The sequence below is a fragment of the Nannobrachium achirus genome, assembly GCF_963921795.1.
Source record: "Nannobrachium achirus genome assembly, chromosome: 12".
NCBI lineage: Eukaryota > Metazoa > Chordata > Actinopteri > Myctophiformes > Myctophidae > Nannobrachium > Nannobrachium achirus.
In genome coordinates this window covers 17,679,281-17,699,527 of record NC_137832.1, presented here as the reverse complement: position 1 = coordinate 17,699,527, position 20,247 = coordinate 17,679,281, and the positions used below count along the sequence as shown (strand labels likewise).

Below are 20,247 nucleotides of genomic sequence, written 5' to 3'. Positions count from 1 at the left end.
TGTAACACTTAGGGAAAATGAAACACTTTTTTAAACATGCTCGTTCAAACTGCCATGGTTTTAACAGCTCATCCCTGTACACCAATTTTCCACCACTCGCTCAGCTAGTCAGTGAGTGAGTGAGTCAGTGAGTGAGTGAGTGAGTCAGTCAGTCAGTCAGTCAGTCAGTCAGTCAGTCAGTCAGTCAGTCAGTCAGTCAGTCAGTCAGTCAGTCATCTCCTCACTTAGCAGGGGTGGAAAAAGTACTAAATTTCTTTACTTAACTAAAAGTATCAATACTGTAATGTAGAAATACTCTGTTACAAGTAAAGGCCCATTCCCACTGGGCCAGATAACAGATATCTGGAGATATTTCTCCAGATATTTCTCCATGCAAAGTGGATGGTAGATACAGATAAAAAAATGTTTTGCCACAGATAAAAGTATCTGTGGCAAATATCTGTGGTATATATTTTTTTTATCTGTATCTACCATCCACTTTGAATGGAAAAATATCTGGAGAAATATCTCCAGATATCTGTTATCTGGCCCAGTGGGAATGGGCCTTTAGTCTGGAATTCTAAATTGACTTGATTAAAATGACAAAAGTATTGGTCAACAACATGTATTTAAAGTACCAAAAGTAGAAAGTGGTCATTATGCAGAATTTTCAAATCTAATTTTGTGCGTGATAATAGCAGATCTACAAGCTCACAATGCGTCGCACCGCAACGCATTGTGAGCTTGTAGATCGGCTGTTTTCAAATGGCCGAAATGTATCCACAAGTTTCCTACGCCCCATAGTGCATTGCGCAAACGTCTGCACCGAGGTTCCGCCGTCGATTTACAAGCTCACAACGGTTTGCATCTGCGACGTGACGTGAGCTTGTATGTCTGCTGTTAAACCCGGAAGTTTGGTCCTGATAGTCTCCAGTAAACTCCCGCGGAAACTTGTGGATATAGGGCTGAAGTGGTTTATACAAGTTTTGTAATAATAATAAAAATCTACAAAGTAAATAGTAACTAAAGGTTTCAAATAATTGTAGTGGAGTAAAAGTAAAATATTTGGATCAGACACTAGTGGTGGAATAGAAGTAAAAGTATTGGAAATACTCAAGTAAAGTACAAATACCTCAAAATTGTACAGTGCCTGAGTAAATGTACTTATTATCCACCACTATTTGTTTTTATACTCCGCTACCACTCAGTCACTCACTCACTCGCTTCCTCACTCGCTTCCTCCCTCCCTCCCTCACTCACTCACTCACTCCCTCACTCCCTCACTCCCTCCCTCACTCACTCACTCACTCACTCACTCACTCACTTGCTCGCTTGACTGCACACACACACACACACACACACACACACACACACACACACACACACACACACACACGCACACGCACACGCACACACTGTAAAAGAAGATATGAAGAGCATCCAATCACGTTTTGTTTTTACTGTACATTTTTCAGTCCTTACATCTGAATCTGCTTTGTGCCTCATTGAGGCCACGCCGCTCCCTAACCAGGTGGAGAGAAACGCGCAAATTAAGAAATGCTGAGCCTCTTGTTCTTTCTGCCTCTGTGTGTATATATATAGGAAGTCCGGGAGATGGTGGCGCCTGTCCTCAAGAGTTTTCAAGCCCAGGTGAGTTTTCCTCCATGTTCCACAGATACAGTACATTCAACAATCACACTGGAGTGGAGGTTTCTAATTTATAGCGGAAGATTTATTGCCTGCCAGGGGCGTCACAAGGGGGGGAATAGTGGGACTGAGTTACTAGGGCCCAAGGTGGAGGAGCATTCATTATTTCATAATTTAGCTATTGAAAAATAGCAGATATACAAGGTCACAGCGCCAAGTGCCGCGCGGCATGTGAGCTTGTACCGTATATCTGCTATTTTTGAAAAGTTGTGAAAATGTGTGCAAATCTTTGAATATATATTTTTTAAGCGAACATTTTGTAACTCAAATTTTGCTTCTGGGCGGTCCCTGGAACTAAATATTTTGAGATGGGGGTCCGTGACCAAATACCTATAATTTTGGGGGTCCTTAAAAAAAGGTTTGAGCACCACTGACATAGAAACATAGTTTTTTCAAAAAAACCTTAGAAGGATTTGAAATATTCAAAGACTTGCACAAATGTTCCCGATTTTTCAAAAATAGCAGATCTACAAGCTCGCTGTGAGCTTGTATATCTGCTATTTTTCAATAGTTATAGCACAAAATAAGGCGTAATAATGCGTCTCCAGTCTAAATGGGTTAAACCCCCGTCCCCATTTGAAGAACATTCATGGGGGGGCCCGCAGGGAATCCTTGTACCCAGGCGGGCCCAGAATTTGGTATGACGCCCCTGTTGCCTGCACAAGGAGTACACTGAAGTCACACAGAGTATACTTTTAGTATTTGCGCTGACTCTTTTCACACAGGATTTTCACAGCCATCTTATCCTGACAACACACGGTACAAGACAGCACTTCTTTCCATGTTCGTTCGGTATGCCCTCTGCACAGCACACATCACACTGCTCCTGGGAATGAATGATTCGATAGATAGAGAGGAGGAGGAGGAGGAGGAGAGGGGGGCGGGCGGCAGGGGCGTCACAAGGGGTAGGAAAGTGGGACTGAGTTACTAGGGCCCAAGGTGGTGGAGGGGCCTTAATTGTTTTATACTTTAGCTATTGAAAAATAGCAGATATACAAGCTCACAGCGCGGCACCGAGTGCCGCGCTGCGAGCTTGTAGATCTCCTATTTTTGAAAAGTTGTGAAAATGTGTGCACATCTTTGAATATATGTATTTGTTAAGCGAACGTTTGTAACTCAAATTTTGTTTCTGGGGGGGGGGGGGGGGGGGGTCCCTGGAACTCAATATTTTGAGATGGGGGTCCGTGGCCAAATACATAACATTTTGGGGGTCCTTCACATGAAAAGGTTTGAGCTCCACTGACATAGAAACATAGGTTTTTCCAAAAAACCTCTGAAGGATTTGAAACATTCAAAGATTTTCAAGATTTTTCAAAAATAGCAGATCTACAAGCTCGCAGCGCGGCACTCGGTGCCGCGCTGTGAGCTTGTATATCTGCTATTTTTCAATAGTTAAAGCACAGGGGGCCCCGCAGTGAATCCTTGTACCCAGGGCCCAGCATTTGGTGTGACGCCCCTGGCGGGCGGAGGGGGCTGGAATCCATGGCGTACTTTTCATGTTCCTCCTCATCTGCCGTTTATTGACTGATGCCTTTTCTGTCAAAGTGAAGTAGCATCTATCTGCCATTAGATGATCAGATATCTGCCTTCTCATATTTTCTTGGCCCGACGAGACAAGCCCTCATTTCCTGTTGTGATGGTGGTAGCACTCGCCGTGCCCCCCCCCCCCCCCCTCTCCCTCTGACGTCGGCCATATTGAAAAAGTCATCTGATACCTAGTGAGACTCTGCTCTGGCCATTAAACCAAGGTCATAAATCACATTTGTGGAGCTGCGTTATGGTCCACGAGGCAGGGATCTTATGGAAATGATACCACAAATATGTTTCCAGTCTCACTCCCCTCCCCCCCCCACCCCCACCGAACGTGCCGTTCAACAGCGAACGCGCTGAAAGCCCCCCATCATCACTATAAACATGAGAACACTCAGCATGGATTGTTGCAGGTTCTCTCCGAGGTGATTATTGGCAACTTGTTTTTAATGGTTCATAATTGACTATGTCTGAGCAGCAGCAGTCGCCCGTTCGTTCGTTCGTTCGTTCGCTGGCTGGAGCAGCTATCACATTCAATACCCGGCACTCTTGCAATCGCGACGGGTTTTGATTCGCGCGCTAATTCAATTACTTCCCCGACTGTAACGTCGCGGCAAATATCAAAAGCACCCTTCCATGTCTTTATTGTGCAAACAGGAACCCGGCGGGATTAATTTAAGGACTATTGATGTCTGACAACTGGGAGTCTTAAGAGATGGTTTGGTGGTAGATAAAATAGATGGCTGATAATGAGCGACGATGTTTTCGCTGCGGGCCTCTCCGGGCACCGACGGTCCCCCCCTCTCATCTTATAACTTCCACAGACTGTTACTGTACACAGTCATCCAGTGGCGTCAGTTCAGAAAAAGCTAAGGTATGGCAACATGACTGCGCGCGTGCAAGACCCCAGTCATGTTGCCATACCGGTACCTTAGCAACAGGCATGATACATTTATTTTAAGAAGCACATTTTTTTTTCTTTTTCGTTTCTACGGTTTCTTGGGCCGTTTCTATGGTCGTTCAAGTGCAGCTACACTTGGCATGTTAGTAAAGGTGCCACAATTAACAATAACGAATTGCACCTGTGCAGCTGACCTGCGGAACCTGGGAATATATAATTTTGTCAAGATGGGGAGAATACAAGTGTGGTCAATATAATTATAATACCTTGTTAAGGGACCATTTTGTTAAATGTTGCATTTGTAGATATTTTACTTTAGCAGAGATAGACAAAGAGACATTCATGGATTTATATTTAAAAGTAACTTTTATTTTACCCCCTGGACCCAGGGTATGGCAGCTGCATACCCCTGCCATACCCAATTGACGCCCCCTGACTGTTACTGTACACAGTCATCTCATGCGAGAACGTCCTCATCCATTTTTCCTCATCTCTTTCTTCGCGAAACTGTGAGCTACAGTACATGCACCCACCGCCGAAATAATATAATCCTCGCGGCGCTTCCTGATACACTTTGACCTTATTGTTAATGTCAGACAGCTTGTGGAGGGCTGGTGAACTTTACCCAGCGGTAGTCTGTGCGGCCTCAGTGTAAGCTGAGGGACTCTCAGCCTGCTGTTGCGGGGAGAACATGCAAGGAGAAGAAGGTGGAGTTGGACGTGCTTATTGGCAGAGGTGGAAAAAGTACGCACATTTAAGAAGTCATCTTAAAATAAAGTTAATATGTCATTGTGGGAATGCGCAATGACAATGAAATTAATTGTTTGTATAGCCTGACTGTATGACTACTTACTGTACTGTTCAGCTGTTGTTGGGGGGCGAGGTGGCAAGTTACACTGTGACATGAGCTTCAGACTGTTTCAGACCGTTTTCAGGGAAGCTCATGTCACAGTGTAATCTGCCCCTCGAGCCCTTTAGGTGACAGTAAAAGTATCAATACTGCACTGTAGATGTACTCCGTTACAAGTAAATGTCCAGAATTCAAAATGTACTTGGGTAAAAGTATGAAAGTATTGGCATCAAAATGTACTTAAAGTACCAAAAGTAAAACTACTGAATCTTTGAAAATAGCTGATCTACAAGCTCACAACGCGACACGTTGTGAGCTTGTAGATCGTCTATTTTCAAATAGCCAAGGTATAAAATAGGGCTAAAGTGGGTTAATGTGTGTTTTATAATTATTATAGGCTAATTTACGCCTGCAAAGTAACTAGTAACTAAAGTTTTCAAATAGATGTGTTGGAGTAAAAGTTCAATATTTGAATCCAAGATGTAGCGGAGTAGAAGTGAAAGTATTGGGAATTGGACATACTCAAGTAAAGTACAAATACCTCAAAATTGTACAGTACTTAAGTAAATGTACTTAGTTACTTTACACCACTGCTTATTTGGCTGCTTGTTTTTGGGACAGACTAAAGCTCCCCTGCAGCTGGCACTGTACAGGTGGTGAAGAACGGGTGAAAAGTGTTTGTGTTTTTTTTGTGTGTGTATGCGTGTGTGTGTGTGTGTGTGTGTGTGTGTGTGTGTGTGCGTGCAGGGGCGTCACAAGGGGGGGCCGGGGGGAGTGGGACTGAGTTACTAGGGCCCAAGGTGGAGGGGCCTGGAATTATTTCATACTTTAGCTATCTAAAAAATAGCAGATATACAAGCTCACAGCGCGGCACCGAGTGCCGCGCTGCGAGCTTGTAGATCTGCTATTTTTGAAAAGTCGTGAAAATGTGCGCAAATCTTTGAATATATGTATTTTTTAAGCAAACATTTGTAACTCAAATGTTGCTACTAGAGGGGGTCCCTGGAACTAAATATTTTGAGATGTGGGTCCGTGGGCCAAATACATATCATTTTTGGGGGTCCTTGACATGAAAAAGTTTGAGCACCACTGACATGGAAACATATAAGGTTTCTCGCAAACACTTTCACGATTTTTCAAAAATAGCAGATATACAAGCTCGCAGCGCGGCCCTCTGTGCCGCACTGTGAGCTTGTATATCTGCTATTTTTCAATATAGTTAACATTCATGGGGCGGGCCCGCAGTGAATCCTAATGTACCCAGGGCCCAGAATTTGGTGAGACACCCCTGTGTGTGTGTGTGTGCGTGTGCGTCGAGAAAGAACTGGGTCCCTGCCACTCCGCCACCTCCAGCCCCACCCCTCCCTCCTCCCCCTTAGTTTGGAGGCCCCCCGAAGGCGTCCCTCTTGGTATTTGGACCCCTCCTCATCACGACGCCACTTCTAAAAGAGAAGTCGCTTCCTTTGAAGTGTTCGCTACATGACAGGTTCTCCTTCTTTTTCTTCTTCATTCCGCGACGTTCCCCACCCACTTTTCCCTCTCTCTTCTCCTTCCCGTCCAATCTCGCCTCCTAATTATCGCTAACCAGGCGACTGATTAGAAACACGTTGACGACCTAGTTTTTTTTTTCTTTTTTTTCTCTCTCTCTCTCTTTCCCCGCTCTACGAGGAGGGAGGGGAGGAGAAAGGGTTAATCCCAGAGCTGGTGGTGGCTGTCATTGGTCGCTTCCCTCCCTCCCTTCTTCTTCTTCTTCTTCTTCTTCTCCTTTTTTTCCTCTCCCTTGTTCTCTTCTTTTCTCTTTTCTTTCCCTGGAAGTTTGCTAATGAGGTCCCGTCAGAGCTGAGGAGAGGTGTTACAGTAATTTGGCCTTGTGAAGTAGGAAGGAGATTAAGCCGTCGAGACCGGGAGTTATTCAATGCTGTAAAGGAGCTATAGTCAACTTTTTCTTGAAAAACGGACGCTAAAATTAAAATAGTGTCGAAAATATTTTATAAAAAAAGATTAAGCTTCACTTATGTGTTTCTATTTAAAAGTTACCACAAAAAGCGTAAAATAATGATAAAATAATCATTGTCAGGCTTACTTTGTTTCTCTTCTCTTCTATTCTTTTATATGGGTTGATAAGGGATGTAAACAAAGTCAGCCTGACAATGGCCAAAATGATTATTTTATCATTATTTTACGCTTTTTGTGGTAATCTTTTTATAGAAACACATATATGAAGCCTAATCTTTTTTTATAAAATATTATCGAAACGTTATTTTTATTTTAGCGTCCGTTTTTCAAGAAAAAGTTTAGCTCCTTTAACTATTGAAAAATAGCAGATCTACAAGCTTGCGAGCTTGTAGAAAAAAAAAACCTTTTTTTTTTTTTTTGTTCCAGGTTCCCTGGAACAACATATTTTGATTTTGGGGGTCCTTGACGTGAAAAAGCTCGAGAACCACTGATTTAGAAGAGGGATTTTTGAGGACATTTATCGAATCGGGGTCAAAAACATTCCAAGACACGAATGTTCACGACTTTTTCAAAAATAGCAGACCTACAAGCTCGCGGCGCGGCACTCGGTGCCGCGCTGCGAGCTTGTAGATCTGCTATTTTTCAATAGATAAAGCACAAAACAATGGCGAAAGCAGATTTGCGTTCCCGGTCCGAGTGGCTTAAGGACAGAGAGGAGCTTGAGTTTACAGCTTAAAATACACCGCTGTCCTTATTAATCCGCCGGGCCCAGGGAGACTGGCGTTTTTTGGTTTTATAATGAACGCTGTCTTATAATGAAGGTAATTTTAATAAAATCTTACTGCGGCAGGAGAGGGAGACGGTACACGTCTCCGTGGTCTGAGGTGCACCTTTGGGGGCTTGCGGGCGGGCGTGTGTGTGTGTGTGTGTGGGGGGGGGGGGGTATGACAGTAATTTCTCAAATAACCGATCGCTAGAGAGACGGGAGAAGAGGGCCCGTAGTGCCCGGTCGTCGGTCGTACAACTTTCACACAACCTTCCCACTGCCATCTGGATATAACTGTGGCGTTGCCCGCTTTTTTGCCATGTCTCGCCGAGACCGTTGCTTAATATATCGTCACTGTCGTCGGGCAGAAAAACCTCGTATTTTCAAATTTGTTTTTTCTTCCCGTAAGGTAAAGCTCTGCTTCATCATACGAGACTTTCGCACAAAGCTAGTGAAAAAAGCAGATCTACAAGCACACAACGCCTCGCACCGGTGCGAGGCGTTGTGTGCTTGCAGATCGGCTATTTTCACTAGTTTTAGATCGTTTTTAAAATGATAAATACAAAACGAACGGTTTTGGACATACAAGGTTTCCACCGACTGTTATGCTCCGCGTCGCAGACCGAATATAGCTATAGCAAATCTATAAGCTCCCGATGTGTAGCATCTGCAACACGTCGTGCGTTTGTAGATCAGCTATTTTTGGCCTGCAATTAATGCCGTCGTACGACAGAGTGTCAATCAGGCTTATCATGTGGGCTCCACAATGCAATTTACACCTCTCTGACTCTCTCTCACTTCAGAGTGTAAACTCTCCACAGAATTAACCTTTCTGTGAGAGAGAGATAAAGGGGGAAAAAAAACCTGTGACGGATTTCTCAGAATATCTGTTATTACTGTACCTGGATTACGATGGAAAAAACTGTTTCTACCACTTTTTGTGGTCACATGTTCAGATACTGGATTCTGATTGGCTTAAAACAGTGGTAAATCAGTCAACAACCTTGAGTTGGCTCATGGACCCCGCCCACTGTTGTGTTGCAGTTGATTGCAAGTTACAACCGTGTTTTCTTTCATTTATATGGTAGAAGTGGTAGAAAAGCAATTTACCATTCGTGCCACAACCCTGAAACAGTGGTAAATCAGCCAACAACCCACTCCCTCTCACGGTAAATGGCTTACTTCCTTCGTTTTGTACCTACCCGGTTTTCGAACCCGCACTGTGTTCCAGACGTCAGGGGCGAAATAAATTAACCCGTCGCTCCATTTTTCTCTTGTCGTCGGTGGCTCTCTCCGAAAAAGAAAACAGCAGCATGGGTCCCTAATTACTGAAACTTGCTTTACACTGATAATCCGTAGGAGTAATTTAGCGTGCAACAATGAGGAGTTGTGGCGCTTTGTGCAGATGGAGATTCTGATAAATAGTTTGTAACGTGTAATTAGCGACTCTGCCGGTTACATACCATTAACCCCTCGAGCTCCAGGAATCATTATTGGCCCTCATTATCGGGCGGCAAGGTACAATCAAGCTGACTAGACATCAAAAACATCAAACAGCGATTAAAGTGCCGCCTACTGGGGGCTCTGGTGGACACCTGTTTATGAGCTCTCTAACTGTGCCATTTCTTCCCCTGAGGTTGTGAAGAAGTGATGATATGGGGGGAAGTCAGTGTTTTTGTCCATGCTGTTGTTGTTGTTCTTGTTGTTGTTGTTGCTGCTGCTGCTACTGCTTGTTTTCTGTGAGTTTGCTTCGACTTCGCTGTAGCACCAGGGCCGTCACAAGGGGGCGGGGGGGAAAGTAGGACTGAGTTACTAGGGCCCAAGGAGGTGGAGGGGCCTTAATTATTTTATACTTTAGCTATTGAAAAATAGCAAATATACAAGATCTGCGAAAGTCGTGAAAATGTGTGCAAATCTTTGAATGTAGGCCTATGTATTTTTTAAGCGAACATTTTGTAACTCAAATTCTGCTTCTGGTGGGGGGGGGGGGGGGGGTCCCTGGAACTAAATATTTTGAGATGGGGGTCCCTTCACATGAAAAGGTTGAGCACCACTGACATAGAAACATAGTTTAAAAAAAATGAAATATTCAAAGAAAGGTTTTCAAGATTTTTCAAAAATAGCAGATATACAAGCTCACAGCGCGGCACCGAGTGCCGCGCTGTGAGCTTGTATATCTGCTATTTCTTTTCAATAGTTAAAGCACAAAATAACGCGTAACAATGAAGAACATTTCATGGGGGGGCCCGCAGTGAATTCTCGTACCCAGGGCCCAGAATTTAGTGCGACACCCCTGTGTAGCGCGCTTCTTCAACTTCAGGAATGTGATGAGAAAGGCTGCCTTTAAAATGGCTGCTGCTTAGCACCCAGGTGCATAGTATTGATTTCTCAGGTTCAGGTGAGGTTGAAGGAGGCCTGCACAAAAGAAAGAAACCGATATAATTATACCCTTCTGATTTTTACATCTTGCTTTGTAAGCAGCTGAGGCAGATATACGTCTATAACAAAACCATGCCATTTCTTTTAGATTAATTCTGAGGCATTTCTGCTTTGTTAGGCAATACAGTGGGTAAAATAGAGACAATTTGGCCGTTACATCAAAATCAACGCAGTGCGCAGGACCAGAACCCATAGTGCTATCGGCACATGACGTGCACCGCAAGGCTAATTTGTACTGAACAACTTTTGACACATTCTTCTGTAGAAATCAGTTATTCTACCACTTTTTGTGGTCACATGTTCAGATACTGGATTCTGATTGGCAGTGGTAAATCAGCCAACAACCCACTCCCTCTCATGGTAAATGGCTTACTTTTAGTCAAGTGACATGGCCATTCGACAAAGTATAAATTAGCCCTTAGGCTGCTCCCACCATGGTAACCTTTAGTCTTATTTTGTGATTAGATTATCTATCACATTAAGTGCTGTCAATCAAACATACAGTACACCGTACAGTATGCAATTTTAGTTTTCACCTAAACCGACCTGTTGTGAGCTTGTAGATTGGCTATTTTCAGCACGCAACCAAGTGTAAAATCAGCCATTACAATGTATGATAAAACTAATACTTTTCAGGTGACTAAATTATGACTAAAACTAAGACATTTTATTCAAAAGACTATGACTAAAACTAAATCAAAATGTGCTGTCAAAAACAACACTGTTTGGAGAATGAGGCAGTGGTAGTTTTTCACCTGGTCTAAAGTGTCATCGTGCCCTGGGCCTGCATGGCCACATCATGGCAGGTAAACTAAACACAGCTTTGGATCATCCATCGAGAGCAGAAGTGGAGGGTCCGACCCTCCCCTGCCGTCTTGATTAATTCCTAAAGGAAATGATAATTTCTCTTGGATGCATGAATATGTTATGAATAAGTGTGGAATGAATCAAAGAGTAAAAAGGACGATAATTAATTATGGCGTCGTGATAAAAAGGCTGCGGGTGTTATGACGCAAGCTTCCTCCGTGTCATTACGAGCGCCCCGCTCCGTAATTACCTTTCTGCACGAGCCAGCGCTCGTGGCGACACTGGCGGTGGTGGGAGAGAACGCCGGCGAGCTGAGCCGAGCTGAGCTGAGTGAGTCTAACGGTCATAAACCTTTTCCCTGCCTAATTGTCTGAGGGGGGCTCTATGGCACTTTCATAGATGAGGGACTGTGGCCGTTAAGGGAAGAAAACTGCTCGGCGATGCTGCTGCCGCTTTTCCGGCTCAATGAAGACAGATCTTCATCGCCGTCGCTAAAACCTTCTGGTTATTAACATGTTTAGACCGGGTATGCGCCTTATTTTTGCGTATCGTTTTATGCTTTAGCTATTGAAAAATAGCAGATATACAAGCTCACAGCGCGGCACCGAGTGCCGCGCTGCGAGCTTGTATCTGCTATTTTTGAAAAATGTTTTTGATGCTATTCTTTGAATATTTTGACCCCGATTCTATAAGTGTCTTCTGAATCCTTCTAAGGTTTTTTCTAAAATATTATGTTTCTATGTCGGTCTTTTTCATGTGAAGGACCCCCAAAATGACATGTATATGGCCACGGACCCCCAGCTCAAAATTTTAGTTCCAGGGACCCCTCAGAAGCAAAATTTTACTTAAAAAAAAAAAAAAAAGCAGGTCTACAATCTCGCTGTGAGCTTGTATATCTGCTATTTTTCAATAGTTATATCATTAAATAATTCTAGGCCTAAATGGCTTAAGCACAGATTGTCCGACTGGATGGCTAACTTGGGAAGGTGCGGAATTAGCGGGTGGCAGAGACAATCTCGCCGCAAAGTACCCGCTGATAGGCTAGTTAGGATACTAAATACGCGCTATGGTTTTGTAGATGTTTCTGTGTGTGCAGTGAACGAAGCAAGCATCATACATACAGACCAAAGCCCTGTTTTTCAATGACCTCATGAATATTTTCGTTCATTTCACGCTGTATGTGAGTGCAGGGGCATGCAGAGAATGTTAGAGAGGCAGGGGCTGACATTTCTAAAAGGGCATTTTGGTGAAAATACCGAAAATTGCAGACCTCCAAGCTCTCACCGCATTGCGCTGCGACGTGTTGTGAGCTTGGAGGTCAGCTATTTTCGGTGCGTGATACCACACCGAACGAAAATAAATTTCAAGTCAGTTTCAACACAGAGAGGGTAATTCTTTCAACATTAGATGCTGCATCAAAGTTCAGGAGAGTTTGGACAAGGCAATTCTCTTGAATGTTGCCTTCAGGTATGGCATGGAAAGAGGGCATTTGCATTTCTTTCACCATAGTAAAAACCACATTCATGGTCTGGAGAGGGCACTTTTTACAGACCGATAAAAGGGCAGGGCATTTTGAGAACTGATTTAGACCAAAATGCAGGTTTAAAGTGAATTCTGCAATGAATCTCTGTATTAAAGTTTAAACAGGATCTTTTACAAGGCTCCCTCAATTGTATCACGATATATATATACGATACCTCTGAAAAGGCATATCGTGGAGACATTGTATCGTCTCAACGATAATTATCACCATATCGCCCACCCCTACTTTCAGTCACCTGTCTTTCAGCCCTTACGTCCCCCTCCTCCACTCCTGGCGCTAGGCAGAGTATTCCATATAGTGGAGGGTGCTGAGGTATATCTCTAATGCCCTGTCTCTTAGCCCAGTCGTCTCGGGCTCATTGAGCAGCGGGCCAGCCCAGGCCCATGGAAACTCTAAGGCCATTACCTATTCACAGCACGTCCAGGCCTCCAGCCTATTGTGGGGAACATAATGGGCTCCAGGGCCATGTAAACCAGCGTCTCTCTGCTCCTGCTTTATCACTCGTGTCCTCTTCATACTGGAGAGAAGGAGGGATGGAGAGAGAGAGAGCGAGAGAGAGAGAGAGGGAGAGAGAGCGAAAATGAGGTGGTCTAAAGGTGTGTGGGGGCGGAATGTACACTAGACAACTCTCTCCTCCATTCGTGTACCTTGTCATGATGAGCCTCCGGAGCCGGAGCGTCTTCACCCTATCCTACAAATCAGGTCTTCGACGTGTTCAGGCCGAGGACCCCTTAGTTGAGAGAGAGATGAAGCAGGGACCCCCAAAACCTTTTCATGCTGTAGATTCCATACAGTTTCACTGTTTGACAGCACAATCGTCAGTGTATTTTGGATTCATGTCAATTTGTGTTTTCAGATATTTAACCACTTGAACCGTCGATACTTAATAAACATGACCTTTCACTCTGTACTTAGTCTGCCCTTTTCCTCCCTCTAGTCTACACTGAAACTCTTTGCCCGAAAATAGCCGATCTACAAGCTCACAACGCCTCGCAGCGCGAGGCGTTGTGAGCTTGTAGATCGGCTATTTTTGGCTAGAGTTCTCAGAATATGGACACTATAGGGTTCAAGTGGTTGATATAAAAAAGAAACATAAAGTATCTATTACACAACGATTTGTAGGACTCCCTGTAGTAACCCTGAGGACCCCTTGTTGAAGACCCTTGCTACAAATCAATTCAGAACACCTGGTTCAAACCCGGAGCTTGATGAATTACTTAGTATATGTTCAAAAGCCGGACACGCTTAGATTTTGAATTTGTAACATGATGGACTTTGGATCACATGTTCTGATGTTGTTTTTGTTGACTGTGGACTCTTTGATTTGGTTCAACTACTCTATGCTAATGCCAAAGTCCATACAATGACATCTGAACACATACAGCAACTGAATATTATGTGTTCATGTCAGTGTTGATTTCGTCGACTAAAACTCTGACGAAAAATGTTCGTCGACTGTGTTTTTTTCACTGACGAAAAGTAAATAAAAACTAAACAAAACCTAAGCTGTGGTGACTAAAACTAAGACTAAATATATTGACAATTTCGTCAACAAAATAAAAACTAGACTAGAACGTTAGGGAGGGGTCATTTTATGTTTGGTTGCTGAAAATAGCCGATGTGAGCTTGTAGATCTGCTATTTTCGGCACACAACCAAGGGTAAAATCAGTCATTACGATGCCATCAAGGCCTGCCAAAATACATTTTAGTTGACTAAATCAACCGTAGATTTAGTCACCTAAAATCTTATTATATTTAGACGACTAAAACTAGACTAAAACTAACTTTTCAGGTGACTAAATTATGACTAAAACTAAATGACATTTTATTCAAAAGACTATGACTAAAACTAAATGACATTTTATTCAAAAGACTATGACTAAAACTAAGTCAAAATTTGCTGTCAAAAACAACACTGGTTCATGTTACGATTCTTACAATCTTTCTGCTTACATTTCCACTTCCTCCTTATAGTATGTAGTTACAGTAGTAATAACAGGAAAGATGAGATAAAGTTAGAGGATGACGTCTGTCAAAACCATAAGCAGAATCAAACCCACATTTATTTGACGGGAAAAAAGCAAGTTTGGGGAGAAATGTCACAGAATGAAGAGCTGTCTCACTTAGTCTTGGAAGCATGCATGCCTTTGCTGCACCACAGAATCTTCACAGAAACTTTGCATAACTGTACAACTCTAGATACCCTTTAATTGTACCAGCTTAGGTACACTAAATATCTTTCCAGAAAATAGCTGATCTACAAGTTCACAACGCAAGAACGCATCGTACGGCGATGCGTTGTAGCCTGTAGATTGTCTAGTTTCAGTGAATGTCTGTCCCAGAATAAAGAAGCAAGAGATCAAGTCGTTTAAAAAGAAACATTCAATGAGCAAGCCTCTTGCAGCCTATACCAATCTCATGTACAGCTGTAAGATGGTGTCAGTCCACGTAGAAAAAAATGTCTTGTATCTCCAAGTTTCAAATGTGTAATTTTTTTCGCAAAGCAAAGCCCTGCTTCATCATACAAGGCTGTTTCACAAAAGTAGTGAAAACAGCAGATCTACAAGTACACAACGCCTCGCACCGCGAGGTGTTGTGTGCTTGTAGATCGGCTGTTTTCACTAGGTTTAAATCATTTTTAAAATGATAAATACAAAACAAAAGGTTTTGGACATACAAGGTTTCCACCCGACAACGACGGAAATGCTGTTACCTTCAATCCAACACATCACCACCAAGTAAACAAAACCAGTGGTAGGTTTGACAGCATTTCAACAGGGGGCGCCATATCGCAGCATCAGACCAGGCCCATCATTTCAACAGGATATGTTGTCTAATAGATTGGACGCCCTTGTTTTCCATGGTAGGTGACTGATGGTTGTGGTTCTGGCAGGGTGTTTTAAATGTTGAGACACCTCAAACCCTCCATCAGCCTCCCCGTGTCAGCTGTATCCCTCCTCTGCTGTGATCCGACTCAGTACGTCTATGTTTCTGTGTGTTTTTGTGTGCGCGCGCATGTGCATGCGTTTGTGTGTGTGTGCAGGGGTGTCGCACCAAATTCTGGGCCCTGGGTACAAGGATTCACTAGGGGGGACCCTGTGCTTTAACTGTTGAAAAATAGCAGACATACAAGCTCACACGAGCTTGTAGATCTGCTATTTTTGAAAAATCTTGAAAACCTTTGAATATTTCAAATCTTTTTTTTTTTAAACAGTGGTGCTTAAATGTTTTCATGTGAGGGACCCCCAAAATGATATTTATTTGGCCCACGGACCCCCATCTCAAAATATTTAGTTCCAGGGACCCCCCCAGAAGCAAAATTTGAGTTACTAATGTCGGCTTAAAAAAATGCATTCAAAGATTTGCACACATTCTCACGACTTTTCAAAAATAGCACATCTTCAAGCTCGCAGCGCGGCACTCGGTGCCGCGCTGTGAGCTTGTATATCTGCTATTTTTCAATAGCTAAAGTAAAAAATTATTAGGGCCCCTCCACCTTGGGCCCTAGTAACTCAGTCCCACTCCCCCCCCTTGTGACGCCCCTGTGTGCGTGCGTGCGCGTGCGTGTGCGTGTTGGCGTGTTTGTTTTGCTGTCCTGACTGATGCCCTGTCTGCACTTCCCGGTTGGGCGTATTCATCATTACGAATGCGTGTTTAGAGCCGGGGATGCACACCAGGTAAAGAAGAGAGAGAGAGAGAGAGAGAGAGAGAGAGAGAGAGAGAGAGAGAGAGAGAGAGAGAGAGAGAGAGAGAGAGAGAGAGAGAGAGAGAGAGAGGTGGGACAGGGAGGGGGGGGTGACTGTTATAAATAGGCACTTGCCTCTCTAGCCATGTGGAATTGATGAGTTTCAGCACATTCTGCTCTGCAGTGCCAGGTTTAATCCACTTAGGCCGGGTGTGTGCATTATTTTATGCTATTACAAAAATAGCAGATCTACAAGCTCACAGCGCGGCACCGAGTGCCGCGCTGCGAGCTTGTAGGTCTGAAATCAGGTCAGTTTGAATTCTGACCTGATTTTCACCCCCGATTCTCTAAGTGTCTTCTAAATCCTTCTAAAGGTTTTTGGGAAAACACGTGTTTCTACGTCAGTGGTTCTCAAACTCTTTCATGTGAAGGACCCCCAAGAATGTTATGCTTTAACTATTGAAAAATAGCAGATTCGACCCGATTCGATGAATGTCCTCAAAAATCCTTCTTCTAAATCAGTGGTTCTCAAGCTTTTTCATGTCAAGGAGGACCCCCAAAATTACATTTGGCCGCCAACCCCCGTCTCAAAATATTTTGTATCAGGGACCCCCCCCCCCCCCCCCGGAAGCAAATATTTAAGTTACAAACTTTAAAACTGAGATATTCAGAAGATTTGCACAAATTGGCATGGTTTTTCGATAGCTAAAGCGTTAAATAATTCTAGGCCCTAAATGGATTAATTTCTAGCGCCCTGACAGCACAGCACAAACCTCAGAGACCCGTGGATGTCACGCTTGACTGCCGCTGCTTGTGCAAATGTTAGCCGCGTTCCGAAGGACGGACGCACGCATCGCACGCACGGCGCCACCCTGCACTGTTCTTATTGTAGCCAGTCGGATGCGCCTGACAAGCTAACACATCCACTCCTCCACAGCGCACTGGCACTATGTTTCACGGTGGATCGGGCCTGTGCATGTAGTCGCGTACCCTGCACCGTTCGTTCCCTCTAAACCTGCGTGCCATGTTCGATGATGGATGCGCGCAAAGCGCTGCCTAGTTCTTTCATGTTGGAAGGGGAGGGGGTGTCTGATAAACTAAGCATACACTATAAACTAGCTAGGATGGGACGATATGAAAATGTCATATCACGATTAGCCTACTGTGAGAAAGGAAATCGCGATTTACGATATTATCGCGATAATCAAAATCCATTATCCTGGGGCGGAACATTTGCCCAAAAATAGCAGAATGTAGATGGGCAATTTTTTGGCAAAGACATTGTATTATAGAGTGGAAAAAAAGACGTCAAGTATGTATATTATAAGTACCTTTTACCAGTTATAGAGTGTTTAAGTGGTACCGGATATACAGCTTGGCAAATAGAAGGTGAATTGATCCCAGTGCATGACGGAGGACGATTTCACGGTAAATTAAATCTCTGCGATACGATTATTGTGAGAGTTTTTATCACGATAAACGATAATATCGCTTATCGTCCCATCCCTGCTATAAACTCTCCTTGTTCCCACGAAGGACAAACAACTATATGACTTAAGCCCTATTTAAAAATAGCAAGAATTGCTGATTTAAAAGCTCACAGTGAGTGTGTTTCATCACACGTTGTGGGCTTGTAGATTGGCTTTATCACTAAGTATACAATAAATGTGTGGACATTTTTGGAGATGGTGTTTAAAAAGCTAAATCAACCCCGTGGCCCCGGCTCCAATACCTCTCATAGTCAAGGTTGTGACATCAGGAGTGGAAGTAGTGTTAGCTGTCTCTTCAGAACGGGTCCACATTATTGTGTATCATTATTTTATGCTTTAACTATTGAAAAATAGCAGATATACAAGCTCACAGCGCGGCACCGAGTGCCGCGCTGCGAGCTTGTAGATCTGCTATTTTTGAAAAATCGTAAAAATTAGAATTTTGACCCGATTCTATAAGTGTCTTTTGAATCCTTCTAAGATTTTTTTAAAAACCTATGTTTCTATGTCAGCAATCTGGCCAGCCATCGTCAAAGAAAAGGTCCTTTTCACTCGACTGGAGCTCAGTTAGACTGTTATTGAGAGACTACTATGTCAGTGGTTCTCAAACCTTTTCATGTGAAGGACCCCCAAAATGATATTTATTTGGCCACGGACCCCCATCTCAAAATATTTAGTTCCAGGGACCACCCAGAAAGCAACATTTGAGTTACAAACGTTTGCTTTGAAAATACATATTCAAAGATTTGCACACATTTTCACGACTTTTTCAAAAATAGCAGATCTACAAGCTCGCAGCGCGGCACTCGGTGCCGCGCTGCAAGCTTGTATATCTGCTATTTTTCACTGGTTTTCTCTCATTTCTCTCATTTGTCATTTACATCTATCTATAAATGCGAGAAGTCTCTGCGTGTCTGTCTGTCTGTGTGTCTGTAATCCGCGTATCTCGAGAACCGTTCGTCCCACCGGCTTCAGATTCGGCACGCGCGTTCCCCGCCGCGGCACGGAGTGCAGTGCCGGGTCTCGCCCCGACCCGACGCGCGGTTTTCCCGAACCGGCGCGAAACGTTCGGAATATCCTTATGCGGGGTTGATTGTTGACATCAGGCTGTTCCGGAGGAAATCGGCGAAAGCTCTGACTCATTGTGACATCACTTCATAAAAGGCTCTGACATCACGTACGCCACATGAGTCAACAAAAAATCTCTGAGTGTGTATGTATGTATGTAATCCGCGTATCTCGAGAACCGTTCGTCCCACGGGCACGCGCGTTCTCCATATATGGGCATAAAATGAATGCCCCCATATATGGGCATAAAATGGATTGCAGACAGACAGATACAGATATCTCCATATATGGACATAAATGGATAGAGGCAAACAGATGGTCAAAGATCTCCATATATGGGCATAAAATGGACGCAGACAGACAGATACAGATATCTCCATATATGGGCATAAATGGACACAGGCAAACAGATGTTCAAAACGGGTCCTATGACAACAGGTGTGAGGTTTGCATTAAAGGGGGAACCGGCACTGTGTCTGCAACACAGTTGGAGGCACAGACAGATACTCCATATATGCGCATAAAATGGACGCAGATAGACAGATATCTCCATATCTGGGCATAAAATGGACCCAGAACTATAACTGCAGTGATCTCCATATATGGACATAAAATGGACGCCGACAGACAGACAGACAGATACAGATATCTCCATATATGGGCATAAATGGACACAGGCAGACAGATGGTCAAAACGGGTCCTAAAGGGCGGGGCATTCATTCCCTATTTAAATTGTTCCGAGTTGGCCAGGTCGCCGACTAGACGCTAGTATAATTAATGACACAGACACCGCAGCTACACGGCAGTAGGGATGGGACGATAAGCGATATTATCGTTTATCGTGATAAAAAACACATAATAATCGTAATCGTATCGCAGAGATTTAATTAATCGTGATATCGTCCTCCGTCATGCACTGGGATCAATTCACCTTTTATTTGCCGAGCTGCATATCCAGTACCACTTAAACCCTCTATAATTTATTGGTAAAAGGTACTTATAATATACGTACTTTATACATACTTTTTTCACTCTCTATCAAATGTCTTTGCCAAAAAAAAAAGACGATCTGCAAGCTCACAACACGTCGCAATACGGTTTTATTAACTATTGATACTACATTTTTGTATTGTCAAATAAATCATATAAAATAAAGTAGTGTAAAAAAAGGAAAATCAAAATTTTTACTTAAATACAGTGCTTGAGAACATGTACTTAGTTACTTTCAACCACTGGCAATAGTAGTAGCAACAGTAGCAGTAGCAGTAGCAGCAGTAGCAGTAGCAGTAGCAGTAGCAGTATAGTAGCAGCAGTATTAGCAGTAGAAGTAGCAATATCAGAAGTAGTACTATTAGCAGCAGTGGTAGTAGTAATAGTAGTAGCAGCAGTGGCGTCAGTTCAGAAAAAGTTAAGGTATGGCAACGTGACTGGTGTCTTGCACGCGCGCCTTCATACCTTAGCAACAGGCATGATACATTTATTTTAAGAAGTACATTTTATTTTTCCCCCTGTTTCTACGGTTTC

The 20,247-nt window shown here is 43.4% G+C and overlaps 1 protein-coding gene across 3 annotated transcripts in view; it reads left to right on the top strand.

Moving 5' to 3' along the window:
- cux2b (cut-like homeobox 2b) overlaps nucleotides 1-20,247 on the top strand; it is a 223,514-nt gene that overhangs the window by 87,978 nt on the left and 115,289 nt on the right. For all 3 annotated transcript variants that reach the window (XM_080739266.1, XM_080739265.1, XM_080739267.1), the window contains exon 3: nucleotides 1,582-1,629. In XM_080739266.1, the coding sequence (XP_080595392.1) occupies nucleotides 1,582-1,629 (48 nt within the window). The remainder of the gene's footprint in view (nucleotides 1-1,581; nucleotides 1,630-20,247) is intronic.